At 39.2% G+C, this 18,962-nt stretch overlaps 1 protein-coding gene across 13 annotated transcripts in view; it reads left to right on the top strand.

Annotated features, from left to right (window-relative positions):
• The window catches only part of Met (MET proto-oncogene, receptor tyrosine kinase), a 116,495-nt gene that overhangs the window by 81,812 nt on the left and 15,721 nt on the right, over positions 1 to 18,962 (top strand). For all 13 annotated transcript variants that reach the window (XM_029565563.1, XM_029565580.1, XM_029565554.1 and 10 more), the window contains 6 exons: positions 4,394 to 4,540; positions 6,377 to 6,533; positions 6,729 to 6,869; positions 11,334 to 11,564; positions 13,830 to 13,910; positions 17,232 to 17,413. In XM_029565563.1, the coding sequence (XP_029421423.1) occupies positions 4,394 to 4,540; positions 6,377 to 6,533; positions 6,729 to 6,869; positions 11,334 to 11,564; positions 13,830 to 13,910; positions 17,232 to 17,413 (939 nt within the window). The remainder of the gene's footprint in view (positions 1 to 4,393; positions 4,541 to 6,376; positions 6,534 to 6,728; positions 6,870 to 11,333; positions 11,565 to 13,829; positions 13,911 to 17,231; positions 17,414 to 18,962) is intronic.

The raw sequence follows: 18,962 nt of genomic DNA, 5'->3' as shown, positions 1-18,962 counted from the left end.
GTGTGTGTGTGTGTGTGTGTGTGTGTGTGTGTGTGTGTGTGTAGAGATATGTGCGTGTGTGAGAGCAGGTGCCTGTACAGTCCAGAAGAGGGCATCAGATTCCCTGGAGCTAGAGTTACAGGAGGTGAGCCTCTCAGAATACGTGCTGGGAACCAAACTCAGGTCCTCTGGAAGATCAGTAAATGCTTTAAACCTCTGAGACATCTCTCCAACCCAGTTCTAAATGTTTTGCAAAACATCTAAAGCTTTATTTTGTAAAGAAACCTTATTTTCCCTCAATTGTCTTGCTATCAGATTTTTTTGTGCATGGGCATAGTTTATGGAAAGTAGAGAAGCACAATATTTAGTGCTGCGGTAAGGACTGCCTGTGACTGCCCTGCCCTGGGGGTTTATCTTATCCTGGAGCACATAGGCACTTGAGCAATAGACACATTTCAGAAGCCCATTCTGGAAAACTCAGCTCAAGCAGGGAGAGGGAACAGGAAGATGGCCAAAGCAAATATCAGGGACTTTGGTATGACACTATGAATACAAGAACACATGTGAGAACTCAACTACATACCAAACATCAATGACTAGACACTAAATGGATCAAGAAAGGAGCATCATTCTGAGCCAGTTCAAGCCCAGGGCCAGTTAGAGGTCAGCTTCTTCCCTCCTCTGACTAATTTACTGTAGACCAATTCCAGTCAAAACTACCATGAGACTAGATCTTCCTCCAGGTAGGATGGAAGGGAAGGGTTCCTTTCTCAGGTCATCTGACCCAACATCCAGATTTCCTCATATTGATGGTGCTCATGTTTTACCCTCAAATAATAGTTCCCTGTGCTGCACACATTGATCGGCATCCTGTAAAAAAATATATCCCAGGTACATACACAGTGGTTCCATAGCATCTAACCTTAAGGTTCCCTAAGTAAATAAATAATAAAGACCACCAAGTAGCCATTGAAGAAACTGAATTTTGGTCTACCCAACTTTTCTCAAATGTCTTGGAAGTGTTTTCCTCAGTTCCTTATATCTTGTGAAGCTGTTTTGAAGCTTTCTGAGACAAATCTTAGGCCTGGATTCTACGCAGAGTGGTTCATAGCCTCTGGGTGAACTGTTACCCCTACCATCACCAACTCATGGGTGTTCTGTGCCTTCTCGCCTCACTGCCTGGCCAGGTCCTGTTACCAACCTGCACCTCACTGCTTTCTCTGGCTGAGACTCTCCTGGCCACCTGGTATGAACACTTGCAGAATATTTGCAACTTGAATGGCTTTTTACATATCCTACCCACTTTTACTTTCATCTACTCTGTTCTGTCCCCATCTCAAACACTCAACATCCCCAGGCCTGAATCCTGAACACACGTTATTACTAACCTGGAAAGGAAAGGAACAGTCATTGGTTTTTGTTTTAACATCACAGTGGCACTTTTTATTCTCTGTAGCTAGACCTGAGTGTGACACACACTAGATGTGTGTAAGTAGACTTTTGTACCAAGTAGAATTTGATTTTCTGTGGGGCTTAGTCCCTTCTTGAACCTTAGTTCGCCACATAAAAAGAATGACAACACTTATGGCGGGGGGAGACTTACAGAATAAAATGAGATAATTATAACTTTAAACGGTGTGTGTACAGGACTGAAAACCAGGTAGCTCTCTCTTACGTCCTTTTATTTAGAAACCCATATTTTGTCATTTTAATGCCTACAGAACTGAACTGTTTTGTTAATGTGTTCTTCTACGTAATAATAGTTGATAATCAGTGGTAAAAGTTTTAAACATTTTCCACAACTCAATAAAGCTACATTTACTTTTAAATTTGAATAAACTACAGCTATGCTTATTCATCCTGCCTTGATATTGGTTCCTCTTACATAGTCACAGACTGCCAGGGTTACTTTTGTGATAGCTACGATTTTAAAAGCAATTGCATGTACAATGCTGATAGTAATGTATATTCCATAAATTAATACTCATTGTGTGTTCCTTGGTGGATACGGCTAAAAAGGAATTCAGCCCTTTAGCTGTGTATTTTTCCGTTTTAGGGTCCAGGGAGATCTTAAGCCTGAAAGAGTGAGTCCTGGAAATGAAAGCACAATGTGGTCCTCCCTGCCCCCACCCTTAGCTATTATCTAAGCAGGCGAGGCACATGTTCGTCCTCTCATAAATCAAGCCCTCCAGCTCTTTAATCTCTGTTCTCTGTCATTCTCTGAATTCCTTCCAACATGTAAGTAAAGGCCTGCACCCCCCCAAGACCCAACCAACAAGTTGTCATTTCAAGCCCCAAAGTGACCTGTGAGATTTATGTGCTTCTCTGTTGAATTACCCCCGTGTGGTTGACCTAGATCAATGGATTGTTCCTACCACCTCTGGAAATATCATGAGGCTAGGGTTTGTCCACATTCATTTTCTTCATAGCTCCTTAGATTATAAAGAATTGTCTTCTTCCAGCTATTCCTGTTCCCAGAAAAATATCTAACATCAATTTGTTGAAATCCATGAGACACTGTAAGAGAAAGCAGTTTGTCAACTATTCAAGAGTATATAAAATAAAGTTGCAGGACTCACATTATTACTAGTTGCTCTTTGTCCATAAGAAAAATAGTAATAGGTTTTGAAAACTCTCTCCTCCAAGTAGTAGTCTGTTTACTAAATAGCTTTTCATTGTCTTGATATGAGAAATTGTTTTCATGTTTGTACTTCTTTCCCAAAGCTAATGTTGGTTTCTTCAACAAAACGCTAATGTTTTAAACATTCCTGATGTTAACTGTGTCAAACTGAGTCATTTTTAAAATCCTCATGTACCTGTATTGTTCAAAATGTTGCTATTGTGGTCTCAGTTCCATATGATATCTTGTAGGAGTTTCTTTGAAATTAATTTACTTAGGTACATGAGTCAAATGTGCAAGAATGAAATCAGGCATGCCACACACCTTTAATCCCAGCACTCAGGAGGCAGTAGCAAGTGGATCTCTGTGAGTTCAAGGCCAGCCTGGTCTACATAGTGAGTTTCAGGCCAGCTGGGGCTACAGGGAGACCCTGTCTCAAAAAGACCAAAAAAGAAAAAAAAAAAAAAAGGAAAAAGAAAAAAGAAAAGCAACTGCCCAAATCAAACAGCAAAGGAATGTATTGACACAGTTCTCTGGAGGTGGGACCTAGGCATTGGTAATTTGGAAGCTTTCAGTATGATTCTCAAAGTGAATTGCAAAAGTTGGTTTTTAGGCAGTGCAACAATGGCTAAGCTGTTAAATTCTAAACTGCCATATATATATATTGAACTTTTTATTGAACTTTTGTAATTTCATACAGCAGTTCTTAATCAAATTTAGATCCCCTCCCCCAGCCATGCCTCCCCCATCCCCCCACTGGACCTCATGTGTTCCACCATACATACATGCACATTTCTATTCATTCAGGCTTTTGTACCCAGATGTCCTTCAGTGTAAATTCATACACTGGAGTCTAGTCAGCCTATCTAGAGATCATATGTAAGGCATGGTGTCCCTCACCCAGCAGCAATCAATCTCCAGTAGTTCTCAGTCTAGTGTGATACAGAGTGCAATACACACAGAAGACCACAACTGGCCAAGTTTTAAAGATAAGAGACTGCAGAGTGTAGGACAGGACTCCTATATGGAACCTCATCCACCCATGGCTCAGGGACCATTGCAGAAGAGGGGATGGAAAGATTGTAAGAGCCAGGGCTGATTCAGGAACACAGGGAAACAGGCTTTCAGGCCACTGGAAGCCTACACATATGAACTTGTGGCAATGGTGGTATCAACCACAGGACTCATGCCAACTCAATTAAACAAGGGCCCAAAGGGGAGGGGAACTGCTTTCTTTTTGTCAAACATCCACACTCTGCCCTGAAGACAGAAATAAGGTTATTGTGCACAGCACATCATTCAAAAGCTGGGTGTGGTGGCGTGCACACATTTAAGTCCTAGCACTCAGGGAGTGTACCCAGGAGGCAGAGACAGGAGGATCCCTGTGACTTCCAGGACAGCTGGGGCTACAGGGAGACCCTGTCTCAAAAAGACCAAAAAATATAAATAAATAAATAAATAAATAAATAAATAAATAAATAAATAAATAAATAAAAATACATCATTTAAGAAAAGAATGTAAATGAGATTCCCTTACCTTCTCTCTAAAATCCAGTGTGACGGAACAGCTTTATCTTTTCACTCCTGCCTATTCAGTGCCCTGAAATGGTCAAACTCCTTTCAACTAGCCCAACTCCTGTGAAAGTGAAGTGGCATAAAATCAGATGCCTTGGAAAAGGCATCATGGTCTGCATTTACAGTATATTTGTATTCTTTCAAAATTGTTAGCATTCCTACAGAACTGTGAAGTGTTAATGACCTTTTTGTTTGTTTTGTTTTCTCTTTTCCTTCCAGGGAAATGATATTGACCCCGAAGCTGTTAAAGGTGAAGTGTTAACAGTTGGAAATAAGAGCTGTGAGAATATACACTCCCATTCTGAAGCTGTTTTATGTACGGTCCCCAGTGACCTGCTGAAATTGAACAGCGAGCTAAATATAGAGGTGGGATCCCTGCATGCCTCTCATGATGTAAATAAGGATGCCAGTATAATTATGTCACTCGCAGGCTTAAAATAAATCATTAAAGCTCATTTGTATGTTGGCTGTGGCTCATCAGCTCAGCCTCAATGCCTAGTTGTGATTTGAGAAATAGGTTTTTTTTTTTTTAAACCACACTGTGTCTTTCACTAGGGTTAGAAGAGTAAGTTTCAAAAATCTTTTTTTCCCATACTGCTCCATCATGCCACATTTAAAAAAATATTTTATTTATTATTTTTATTTCATTTGTATGCATGTATTGCCTGTGTGTAGGTAAGTGCACCCGTGTCATGCAATGCCTGCAGAGGACAGAAGAGGCCATCGGATCCTCTGGAACTGGAGTTAACGGACAGTTGTTAGCTGCCATGTGGGTGCTGGGATTCGAACCTGGGTCTTCTGCAAGAACAACCAGTGTTCTTAACAGCTGAACCATCTCTCCAGCCCCAAATCATGCCACATTTTACCCAAATGTGCTGTAATTCTCAGAAGAAATAAGAACACATATCAGATTGTCCCTTCCCCCACTTTTCAGAAAGTCAAGAGACAAAAATCAGTGTCCCTTACCTACTTCAGTAATCACAGATGCATGGAATCCTACAAGTGAAAGAAGACGTATCTATTGGGGAGAATAAAGTGGGGGCTCAATTGTTTTGCCATACCTTCTTTCATGTAGACAACCAAATCAGATAATCTAGAACCAGGATGATTTCTTCATTATTTTTTAATAGCTTGTTGTGATGTAGTTCATATATCATATAATCTACCACTTAAAGTAGACAATTTAATAAGTTTGATTTATTGCATTATTTCTTTACATTGTGGTGACACACACATATAGCATAAAATTTGCCTTTTTAACCATTTTAAATGTACAGTTCAGGGCTATGAATTGCATTCACAATGTGTGTAACCATAACTGCTGTATACTTAAAAAGCCTTCTCAGCACCCAAACAGAAGCTAAGCAATAGCGCCACATCCTCCTTTCCGACAGTCCCTGTAACTTCTCATCTATTTTCTTTCTCTATGACTTTGATGATCTAGATATTTCATGTAAGTGAAATCATACAATATGTGTCCTTTGGCATCTGGCTTATTTTACTTGGCAGATGTTTTAAGGTTCATTCTTTCTCAAGGCTGAGTAATATCTCATTGTGTGTGTAAAAGATATTGTGTCCCCGAGAATAAGAATAAGTGGTTTTAAAGGGCTCCTGAAGTCCTCCTAAGAAGTTAGGAAATGGAAATATACAAAAGAATTACAAAATCTGAGACCGAATCTAGAGATCAGAGTTGGAACTTCAGAATGACCATTAATCCCCCCCCCAAAAATCATAAACATTACAACTGTAAAGAGCCACAAAGATTTCTTCTATGCATATGTAAAGATATTCTGAGACCTTATTATCCTTTAATAATATGATTATTTGCCTGTTATGGAAAGTCTTTTCTGCAGTCTAACCCATTTTCCCTAATTGGGACATAACTAATTTTCACTTATTCGTATTTCTATGGTATCATTATAACAATTGATGTGTCTGTCTCACTCAATATATCTTAGTTCCTCGAGAACTATGATACTTATTTGCCTAAGTATCATAGAAGTACTTTAGGGATCAACGTTTCCTCATTATTTAAACACTGAGGCTCCAGATATTCCTTACTACTCTAAAGGCAATAATGCCACTTCTAGAATGACTACAGCCAGATGTTAATTGGGGCCCAGAGAAACTGATTCTACCTAGACAGTATATTTTGTATCTATGGTAGTCAAATTGTAACTTTTCCTTCTTGGTTGTTTCTAGTGGAAGCAAGCAGTCTCTTCAACTGTCCTTGGAAAAGTGATAGTTCAACCAGATCAGAATTTCACAGGATTGGTAATTGGTGTGGTCTCAACATCAATGATACTTTTGTTATTACTCGGGCTTTTCCTGTGGCTAAAAAAGAGAAAGCAAATTAAAGGTACTTTTTTGTTGTTGTTGTTAAGAAACTACTGTAAGAATATCATGATTACAGTTTAATGTTATCGTAGAGGCATGTGAGTTGTCCAGTAAGCATTCATAAAACCTGTGAGTTTCAGCACTGGGTCAAAGTCTACTGTATCTGTATAGCCAAGTCTAACAACCTCGTTCTCTCTCTCTCTTTCTCTCCCTTAAGATCTGGGTGATGAACGGGTCCGCTATGATGCAAGAGTACACACTCCTCATTTGGATAGGCTTGTCAGTGCCCGAAGTGTAAGTCCAACTACAGAAATGGTTTCAAATGAATCTGTAGACTACCGAGCTACTTTTCCAGAAGGTATATTTTAGTTTATTCTTCTGAGCACTATTTATACATAGACCTCTGTGGGTTGTGGCATTGTTGTTTGTTTGTTTGTTTGTTTGTTTCCCTATATTTTTGTACAAATAGAAAAGAAATGTTGACCTCTACCAAAGACATATTTAACTTGAAGAATTACCTGGCCCTTATTTTGAAAACAAACACATGTAGGTTTCATATTAGAATTTTAGTATCTACAAGCTCTCTTCTCACAAAAAAATTAATTCTGAAATCATTTGAACAAAGTAACTTATCTCAGTGCAATGCTAAGAAATAGCAATGCTCTCTTTAACAATTAAGGAAGAGTTAAGTTACAAAACATATTTTTATTTAAATATAAATTGAAAATGCTACATCTAGACATTTGAATTATACCATTAATAATCTTTTGAAGCATTCTATATGAATACAGCTTTTACCTATAACATTCCATGACTTAAATATATTTTGAGTCTTGTCCAAGAAAAACCTTCAATTATGCTATTAAACAACATCATCTGGTTTGCAAAATATCAGGCCTAATAATGGTCAGATTGGCCAGAACATTTCACATTGTTTCATTTAAAAATCTTCTGCCCAAAGCAAAAAGTACCTGTATTGTATCAGGGCCATTATCTTTAGAAGTTATAGGACATGAGTCAAGTACAAGCATTTCCCTGGTAGAATATTTACCATTGGACAAATAAAATGAATCACAGACATTGGAGGATACTGAAAAGTTAGAAGTTGCTCATCCAGGCAAGTACTTGAGCAACTAAACACTGCATTTTAAGTTTCTCGCCATTTGTTTCCTCTTACTGAGGTTTATGTTAATGCCATAAGATTGTTGTATCACCCATATGACTGCATTCACTGTTAGAAATCCAATTTTTTAACAATATGCACAAATCAAACCTAGTGCATACAGTGGCCCTCTTTTGTCCATTTTATATTCCTGTATCTCCAAGGAGCAGGGTCATGGTAGGCAGGAGGGAGAAGCTTCCTTTTTTCTTAGCTATGATGACATAGATTTGGTGACTAAGGAATGTGAAGATTAGGAAACACACTCACACACACACAATAATAATATTAAAATTTTAAAAGTGGGGGCAATGAGATGGCTCAGCAGGTAAAAGTGCTTGCCACACAAGCCTGATGTTTGATATTTGGAACCCATATAAAAGTGGAAGGAAAGAACCAACTCCACAAAATTTTCTTTTGAGATTCACATGTGTGTTGTGGCATGAATACCCACACATATCATGCACACACAAAAATAATAATAATAATAAAATATGAAAATTAGAAAAAGCTTTTTGTTGCATGTGTTTGGGGGGGCGTGCATACTGTGTGCATGTGCACAGAGGCCAGAGGTCAACACTGAATGTCTTTCTTAATCATAGTCTACCCTACTTTCTGAGATAGGGCTTCTAACTAAATCTGTCAGCTAGGCTGACTGGCAAATGAACCGAGGATCTATCCCTCCCCACCCCCAGGGCTGGGGTTACACACACACACACTAACTACATCAAGTGGCTTTTATGTGGGTTCTGGGGATCTGAACTCGGGTCCTCATTCTTTCACTGTAAGCATTTTAATGACTGAACCAACATCCCAGCCCAGGAAAGGTTTTTTTAAAAGCAATTACTTGTGAATCCCAGTAATCTCAAGCTGCAAATATTAAATATAAATATGAAATGCTAATTAAATCTAAATTTTATTTATTCATTAAAAATCCTATTTTTATTTTATGGGTATGAGTGTTTTGCCTGCATGTATGTGTTTTGATTCTTATGACCTATAAGGAACCACCAATACTTTCTTGAGAAAAGCTTTTTTTGAGATTTACTGTTCCGGCTAAGGATGTATTACTTTGGTTAAGCAAAGTAAATTTTGTGAACATTTACTTTAAAATTGTCAAGGTATCTTCAACTTTCTTCTTTAAGTTCTTAGTTTCTTATTTATTTACAAACAATATTATCTGTTGGTAGCAATGAGGGTGCTTCATCTAGACCTCCCCTCATGTTTCATATACATTTCAAAACCCTGCCAGTCAGTGCTATGATTCTGGTGCCCATCCTTGAACTCTGTGGTGGATTCCTGTGGGAGGGGCAAAGGAGCTGGTGGCTTCTTTGCCTCATTTGGGATTAAGAAACACTGTTGGGGGGCTAGAGAGATATCTCAGCAGTTAAAAAGTACTGGCTGTTCTTGCAGAGGACCTGGGTTCGAATCCCAGCACCCACATGGTAGCTAACAACAATCTATAACTCCAATTCCAGGGGATCTTGTACCTTCTGACCTCTGTGGGCACTTCACAACACGAGTGCGCTTACACATATGCAGACAATACACTCCTACACATAAAATAACAATAACTAAAATATTTAAAAAAGAAAAAAAGAAATACTGTTGGGGGCTAGAGAGATGGCTCATCAGTTAGGACCACGGACTGCTCTTGCAGAAGACATGGGTTCAGTTCCCAGCACCCATATAAGAGCTCACAACTGTCCCTAAATCCAGTGCCAGGAACTCTGAGGCCCTCTTCTGGCCCTCATGGGCACGCATATGATGCATTTATATACATGTAAGCAAAACATTCACACACATAAGATAAATTTCAAAAGCTTTTTAAACCAATACTCTTAATGCCACAACCCTTTACCTTGACATGGGAGGAAAAAAACAACTCCTTGCAAAAAGAACTTTCCATGTAGCTCTTTTTTTTTTTTTTTTTTTTTTTGGTCTTTTTTGAGACAGGGTCTCCCTGTAGCCCCCCAGCTGGCCTGGAACTCGCTCTGCCTCTCAAGTGCTAGAATTAAAGGCATATGCCACCACACCCGGCTGCTTGAAGTTCTTAATAGAGCTTTGGTTGTAAAGAGGGGCTTACATGGAACACTGACTCTTATCCAATGGCTTCAAATGAACAGTGGGAGTGCACACTAGTCCAGGCCCATTCCGCCAGCTCTGAACAGCCTTAACACTCTGTCTGCTGCTACTACCGCAAAGTGGTACATATTACCACTAATATGTAAGGCTTAGCATCATATAGTTCTAACAATATATAATTATATGTACAGGTGGAGCATCCCTGACTCTAAATTTTGAAATCCAAAACCTAAAATTAAAATCTGTTACTGTGTGTGTGTGTGTGTGTGTGTGTGTGTGTGTGTGTGTGTTTAGCAGGCACATGAGTGTGTGGGTGCACACCATGTGCCTGCATTTGGAGGCCTAAGCAAGATGTCAGGTGTCTTCCTCTATCACTCTCTGCCTTATTACCTTAAGAGAGGGCCTGTCAATGAACCTGAAATTCAGCTTTTTGCTAGGGCTGCTGGCCAGGGAGCACTTGGGATCCATATGTCTCCATCCCCCAAAGCTTTTTAAGTTTATGTAGGTACTAGATATTCAAACTCAGGTCCTCATGTTTGCAAAGCAAGTACTCTTACCCACTGAGCAATATCCCCAACCTCTCAAATTTATGGAACCTTTAAGTATCAAATTTAAAAGTTTTGTCTTTTCAATTTCAAGTTTCAGATTATCTTATCAGGGATGCTCCAGCAGTTAAGTCCATGCCAGTATTCCAAAATCTGAACCATTTCTTGTTCCAACAATTTTTCTAAGAGGAGATACTACTCAACTTGTATGTGATTGTATATATTCCACTTGTCCAGGAATTCACACGTTTTTCATAATACTAATTAGGTCCATTAATGAACAGTCATTTCAAAAGGCATCTTTTATTTTCTTACATTTGAACTGGATTTTTATAGGACTAGACAACTGCTTAACTACTGTTCCTGCTTCCAATTCTTTTTCTTTTTTAAAATATAATATTTGCTTAATTCTTTGAGAATTTCATACAGAATATTTTAGCCATATTCACTCCCATGTCTCCCTCTAGTTCCTCCCAGGTATATACTCCCCACTTCCTGTCCTCTTTTTTTTAATAATCTACCAAGTCCTATTTGTGCTGCCCATATACTTCTGGGTGTAGGACCATCCACTGAAGCATGGTCACTGTACCAGGGACTGCACCCTTAAAGAAAACTGATTCTCCGTCCTCCAGAAACCACCAACTGTCCATGTTCTCTGATTCTTAAGGATAGGCTATATTTAAAAATAAATTTCAAGCTTTTTTATTGTTGCTATTAATCAGAAGTGTACAAAGAAACCAATAGGATAAACAAGCTTTCAAGTTTAGCACAGACTACTAAAAAGAAAGTTTTTAAACACTTTGTAAAATGTTTCTGTATATAAGTACCTATGTTAGATGTACCTTTTCTGAGTTTGTTACCATTTTTCTCAAATCATTTCTTTGTAAAAGTTATTACCAGCTTAACTGAATGCTATGGCTACTATTACTTTAATTTTAAGATCCAGACTTCTCTATTGATTCCTTTTGCTGTTCCTGGTGCAGGCCCCACTGAGTGAGGTTTCACTGTTGTGTCTGTTTGCTTTATCTTGCAGACCAGTTTCCTAACTCTTCTCAGAATGGATCATGCAGACAAGTGCAATATCCTCTGGCAGACCTGTCCCCCATCCTAACTAGTGGGGACTCGGATATATCCAGCCCATTACTGCAAAATACTGTCCACATTGACCTCAGTGCTCTAAATCCAGAGCTGGTCCAAGCAGTCCAGCATGTAGTGATTGGGCCCAGTAGCCTGATTGTGCATTTCAATGAAGTCATAGGAAGAGGTAAGTGTTTCCACTCCACTCTCTGTCAAACACAGTTTTCCGGTAAGCATTTTATCTCCTGCCTTTGCAGACTAGGAACTTACCCAATGCTGAGGGCACCTGACAGAACACTGATAATGAGTGTGTTTGATTTCTGTTCTGCAGACATGCAGACCTGAAAATCATATCCATGGGGACTCACCCCTGACCATGGAGGCAATTGGATAACCTTCCCAACATATCAGAAAGAAACCCATACCTTCTGTATCCTTCTCACACCAACTGTACAGGTTCTTGGAAAGCGCCATTTACTGCCTGATAAATATCATTCTTTTAAGTTCCAATATTTTCACTCCTTTATCGCTTCAATCTTTCCTTATCCTGAGAACAGTGACAAAGTGTACAAAGTCCTGGTTTATAGCAGCTTGTGCACTGCTGGACATCAGAAGACAGGGAATTTATAGCCCTCCCATGATCTGAAGCAACATATATCATCTCCGCAATGCACTCCAATTTCTTTTTACAAAGAAGAATGGATATTTGTAATAAGCTAGCCAGAGCAGCAATAACAACTAGCATAAACAGTATCAGAGGAAATGTGCAGCCAAAGAAACCAACCAGAAGCCAAGAAATGAAGTCTACTCCTTTTTTTCTAAAATCCTTTTACACATAATGCTGAACGGCCTCTGATCCCTTTTATTCTCTACGCTTTGCTAGGGGTTGCACAGTCATCTGTCAGTGTGATACAGGAGAAACTGGTGGTATTGTTGGCCTAGTGTGAACATTCCTCTGTCACACGCCCCAGAGCTGAATCCTGAGTGTGCTACTTCTTTAAAGAGTGACTTCGGGGCTGGAGAGATGGCTCAGCAGTTAAGAGCACTGGCTAGTCCTGTAGAGGACCCGGGTTCAAGTCCCAGCACCCACCTAGCAGCTAACAACCATGAGAAACTCCAGTTCCAGGGGATCTGACCCCTTCTTCTGACCTCCACAAGCATTGCATGACATGGGTGCACTTACGCACATGCAGGCCATACATTCATATACATATAAAAATAAATTTTTAAAAAAGAGTTGGCTTCACTGTGCACAAAAGTGTTTCCATGTTATCAGCCCATACATCCAATAACTGTACCAATTTTGGAGTGTATAGCCACAATAATTATGTTCTAATTCTATACACTGTAAAATTAGAATAATTTTTATCATGAAAGGTGTTAAACATGGAGATTATTTCTCCAAAGTAGTAGTCATTAAGCAGCTTTCCATAATAGCTGCTGCTTATATTTATGTTTTTCTCAGGAAATGTGAGCAGTCTTGAGCATGTTTTATTTTATTCATCTTTGTGACTCAAAAGGGTGGCCTCATGCCTTACATTCACAAACTAAAATTAGAATAATTTTTATCATGAAAGGTGTTAAACATGGAGATTATTTCTCCAAAGTAGTAGTCATTAAGCAGCTTTCCATAATAGCTGCTGCTTATATTTATGTTTTTCTCAGGAAATGTGAGCAGTCTTGAGCATGTTTTATTTTATTCATCTTTGTGACCCAAAAGGGTGGCCTCATGCCTTACATTCACAAAGGCACTCGGGACACCTTGGTTGACTGGGTGAATTAATTGAATGACTTACACAGCTATCAGGCATTTGGCACCTCTGGGAAAAATTACTGCTGCTGGATGAAAGGCTACCATTGGGGAAATGAGTGAGTAAAGCCTTAGAGAATGCGTGAAATGAGTCAGAGTGAATCTGCTTCATTTAGGTGACTGTCTTCAATTCCTGCCAACCTGGCTTACATATTAACTGGTGACTAATGGAGGAAACCCTCACTCTATAATACTAACCTTATTTCTAATCATTTACTGGAATATGGGGAGCTTATTGATTGTATTTACTCATGTGGGTAAACCTTTATTTTTCATATTTTTAGATATCATTCGATCCTTAATAATAATAATTTTCTTTTATGCAGGATCTATTCCTATGTTCAGCAATTCTGTCATAATTTGATATTTTAGTATATTAGCCTTTAATAGAAGTCATATTCCCTGCAGCTTTTACATTAAATAATCATGTTGCTTATACCCTGGAGATAAACACATTCCATCTATATTTATATACAAACACATGCACTATATAGAGTAGTATTGTTAATCCAAGTGTCATAAGCAATGCACCTTTTTTGCCTTATACAAAAAAGGAGATGAAGGTCATGATGAAAGGCTTACTAAATAGTTATTGCATAAGTCAACATTCTGTAGTGCTAATCAAGTTCTCTTTTTCAATAGGGCATTTTGGCTGTGTCTATCATGGGACTTTGTTGGACAATGATGGCAAGAAAATTCACTGTGCTGTGAAATCCTTGAACAGTAAGTTACATTTCACCTAATAGTCAAAGATACTTCATACTTTGTGGTGTGCAAATTAGTAAATGGCTTATAATGGAGTGTTGATTTATATTTTCCTTTGTGACAAACATCATCTGTTGAAATTATGGATCTAATCCTGAAAATGTGTTTAGTCTGAACTCTTATTAAAATGGTCCCTCTGAAATTACCCCTTAGAAACTTTATAAGTAAGGGTACAGGAACAGTGGGATTCCTGCATGAATCAAGTACCATTTAATGATGTTAAACTTATAATATTTGTTTTGCAAACGGCATTTATGGAAACTATTGGAAGCATGTTGGCACATACCATAGTAATGACTCATTTTGCCCAGAGACACTACCATAATTATTTCTTAACCACAAATTCCATTAAAAAAAGAAAAGACCAAAAAACAGGAGAGAAACACACTGTCAGAAAATAGAAAAATCCTAAGTATGGTAATACTTCATTTCTCAATGAATTTAGGGAATGAGAGTGTTCCACAGAAATGAGTTTCCTAGGAAATACAACTTACCCCCTTTTAATGCTAGAACGTTCTTAAAATTTCAGCTGCTAGCCAGGCGTGGTGGTGCATGCCTTTAATCCCAGCACTTGGGAGGCAGAGGCAGGCAGATCCAATATATATATATATATATATATATATATTCAGCTGCTGCTGAGGAAAATCTTTTTAAGATGAAATGCACACTCTGTTTAAGAACCAAGGAATGTTTCCAAACATAAACTTAGTCTTTATTGATGACCCAGAGCCATAATTACGGCCATAAATTACTATATTGTACAAGCCAGTGTCCTCCTCGTAGAGAGTAGTCCTTGCTTGTTGACAGCTCTCACGTGCTTGTCTTCCCTTCTTTCTGACTTTCTACTTAAAATTTGAAGAAGCCTGAAAAACGCTAACCAACTTTATTCTAGATTTATATTAGAACTAATAGTTTTAAATGTACAAATGGAAGGTTTCCCTGCAAGATACTCTATTGCCAGAACTGCTTCAGCCTTTTTAAATACAAACATAACCTCCATGCCTAGCACCATTCTCTATGTCAATTGTCAGCAGTATGACCACCAAATAATTAAAGGGACAGTCTACACCAAACCTAACAGCAAACTGTGGTAGATTAAGTATGATAGTCAATAGATTGGTCTCACAGGAGAGTAGTACTGCCGTTTGAACTCAGAACAGTCAAAACTCCAAGAAATCTTTCTGTCCTTTGTATGTGGTGTTGCTATTCAGTCTATAATGACTTTTGTTATCTTTTCCAGGTCTCAGAATGTACTGAGTTTGTAAAAGACTGCTAACATTATCAAAGACACAAAAGGGATTCTTGTCAAATTTATAAGTTAATGTTGTTTAAGTCCTCATTAGTGCTAACTAGTAGTGATAGTTGAACCCTCAGTATTTCTCTCTGGAGATTATTAGAAACTATTCTACTAAAATGTACCTACTTAGGGGGCTAGAGAGATGGCTCAGTGGGTATGAGCACTTGTGTAACCATAAGGACCTGTGTTTAGATCACAGCATCCATATAAAAAGCAGAGCATAGCACACCCAGTACTCTGGGGGTAAAAACAAGAGGATCGCTGGACCATGCTGGCCACTAGCCTGGCTCCAGGTTCAGTGACAGACCCTGTCTGAAGGAATAGGGCAGAGCTCAATACAGCAGAACACTCAACATCTTCCTCTGGCTTCTGTGCACATGTACACACACACACACACACACACACACACACACATATGTGAATATACCACAGAAACACACACAGATACACAGAAATACCCACTTAGTTTGGGAAGATGTAGCTCAGTTGGAGAAGATATGTAAGGTTCAGTTGAATTCTCTGTACAGAAAAAGCCGGGGAAAGGCTTTTGGTCTTCAAATTCTCTGAGGTCAGCAATCATTAAACTATGGCCTATCAGCTGTTTTCATACATAAAGTTTATGAAGACTCCTCCCCTTGCTGCCTATAACTACTTTCCTGGTTCAACAGTAGAGTTAAGTAGTTGTAAGGGTCACCACATGGCCCATTAAGCCAAACACTCTCTGACCCAAATACAGAAGCACTTGCCGGCCTGTGCCCCGGACACTCCCAGATGCAGTGGCTTGCTGTTTTCTCAGTCTTTTATCTGTATGAGATGATCCTTGCTTCTGCATGAGACCACCTGTTTTCTGGGCTCTGTTTTACAAAAGGGACTGTTGGTAGTGACTTGATGGCACTGTACAGTGTGATACTGTGGAGGCTCCAGAAAGAATGCCCTACAGTATGGGACTTTGGCATGCTGAGTTCTTTGGGTTAAAAAGCATTTGAAGGACCTCAGAAACAAAGTCTTCCTGACCTCTTGCCTTTCTGACCCTAGATCTCCTTTGTTTCTTAAGGTGGGTTGTGAAAATTAGAACACTCCACCAAGGCAGGTCATAAAAACTAGAATCCTCCTAAAAAACCAACTATAACACCTTGAAATATTATTCTGACCCTCCCCTTCCTTCCTGTTTTGGAGCCGGCTGGCCATATACACACAAAAATAGTTCTCTGCCCCACGTTGTCTGATAGGCACTCATAAGACCCCCATTCCTGTACTCAGGAAGAGGGGATCTTGCATAAGAGGCCAATAGGAACCCAACAGAAAAGGCTTGCTGGCCTTCCCTCTCAGTGTGTCACCATTAAGGCATAGGCTTTTGTTCCAGTCATATTTCTTCACAACTTTCTGTTTTTCATCAAATCCAAGCATTTGAAAAAGACAATTTTCTCTGGGTGCCTAGGTCTCCATTTCTGAAGGGCTCCATGTCTTACAAAACTTATTTTAAAATATGTTATGCAAGGCTGGAGAGATGTCTCAGTAGTTAAGAGTGCTTTCTGCTCTTCCAGAGGATGTGAGTTCAGGTCTCAGCACCTATGTTGGGCAACTCACAACTGCCTATATCTCCAGCTCCTGATGATCCAACACCCACTGTTGACCTCCACAGATACCTACACACATGTAACATACATACACACACATAAACACATACACACACAAATATATAGATATTAATTTTTTTAATTAAAGATGTAATGCTTTTGTGTTGTTAATCTGTCTTTAGAATTCTCAGATACAACCTTTATGAGAGGTAATGACAGTGAAAAATCTTTCTGCCCCAGGACACCATGCACTGAGATATATTTTAAAAAGAATGTCATAGGGTTGAAGCCTCAGGACAAGGTGTCACCATCTGGTTTTTACATTTCATTGCTCTTCCTATCTAAATTTGACAAAGTATTCATTGTCCCCTAATGAAGTTAATGTCCCAACATTGGATTCCTCAGGAATCACTGACATCGGAGAAGTTTCCCAGTTTCTGACTGAGGGAATTATCATGAAAGATTTCAGTCATCCCAATGTTCTCTCACTCTTGGGAATCTGCCTTCGGAGTGAAGGGTCCCCACTGGTGGTTCTGCCATACATGAAGCATGGAGATCTTCGAAATTTCATTAGAAATGAGACTCATGTAAGTACTTTGCTAAGCTTACTAACTAGCAAACTAGCTGTAAGCCAGTCATCCCTTAAATACTTGTTTGTTTGGGGGTGTATGGGGGGGACTATGAGGGGTATGGGTATGTGTGTGAATGGGTATGTAGGTGTGTTTGTGTTGTGTGGGTGTGCAGATGCACTTTGCCTATGCAGGCCCATGTGGAAGCCAGAGGCTGACTCTCGGTGTCTGCCTCAATTGGGTATCTTCTCCACACTATTTTTTAAGGCAGAGTCACTCCTGATTCTGGAGTTCAACTTTTTGGCTAGACTGACTGACCATTGAGCCCTCGGGATCTGCCTGTCTCTGCCTCACACCTCTGGAGTTTCAGGCAAACCATCACACCTGACTTTCATATGGGTCCTAAGGATCTGAATTCAGGTCCCCAAGTTTGCACAGCAAGTGTTTTACCAACCAAACCATCTCTCCAGCCCCAACATAAGCATATATTTGAGTCTTATAAAAAGCTACTTGCCAGTCCAAGATAGACTACATAGCAAAATGCTGTTTTAAGAGGAAGGATGTCTCATTAATCATTGTTCATATTCATTATATATTGAAATACTGATTTTTTGAAATATTAGGTTAAAAATATATTGTGATATTTTTCACATTTTTTAACTATTTAAATATGGTTGCCAAAAATTTTAAATTATACATGTATCTTACATTATGTTCTACTGAATAGTGTTCAGTACTAAACAATAAACAAATAGATAATCACCATATATTTTTGTATATGCACACAAGGCAAGCTCACAAAATAGTATTTTGTATATTTTGTTCACCCCTGTGGCTCTTGGTAAATATTTGTTGAACAAATGAGCTTAGGATTACAAATGTGGACCATAAGCTTCTGTGAGTGGTGCGTTTTCTTTTTCTTAATATTATATTATTTTTATTTTGTGTGTATGAGTGTATTGCCTGCATTTATGTAAGTGTACCCATGTTGTGCAGTGCCCACACTCAGATGAGGGCGTCGGAATCCCTGAAACTGGAGTTATGGACAGTTGTTAGCTGCCATGGGGGTGAATCAAACCTGGGTCCTCTGTAAGAGCAGCCAGTGCTCTTAACCACTGAGCCATCTCTCCAGCCCCAATAGGGTGTTTTCTTTATGACATTTATACCAGAACAGAACGGTTAAGCAAGCTTTGGCCAGGCCAGGGTTGAAGAGGATGGAATGAGGATCCCCCAGAACTAAATTCACATGATGGCCTGAGGCTTAGGACTGCTGCTGACCATGTCCCTGTGGGAATCAGCTGAGTAGCTTTGCTCTTGATCAAAAACAACTCTATAAACATGAAGTCAAGTTTTATGACATTTATACCAGAACAGAACGGTTAAGCAAGCTTTGGCCAGGCCAGGGTTGAAGAGGATGGAATGAGGATCCCCCAGAACTAAATTCACATGATGGCCTGAGGCTTAGGACTGCTGCTGACCATGTCCCTGTGGGAATCAGCTGAGTAGCTTTGCTCTTGATCAAAAACAACTCTATAAACATGAAGTCAAGTTCTCTCTCTCTCTCTCT

Source organism: Nannospalax galili, unplaced genomic scaffold (genome assembly GCF_000622305.1).
Source record: "Nannospalax galili isolate Female #2095 unplaced genomic scaffold, S.galili_v1.0 scaffold171, whole genome shotgun sequence".
Taxonomy (NCBI): Eukaryota; Metazoa; Chordata; class Mammalia; order Rodentia; family Spalacidae; genus Nannospalax; species Nannospalax galili.
The sequence above is the reverse complement of the archived record's forward strand: the minus strand, read 5'-3'. Positions and strand labels throughout refer to the sequence as shown.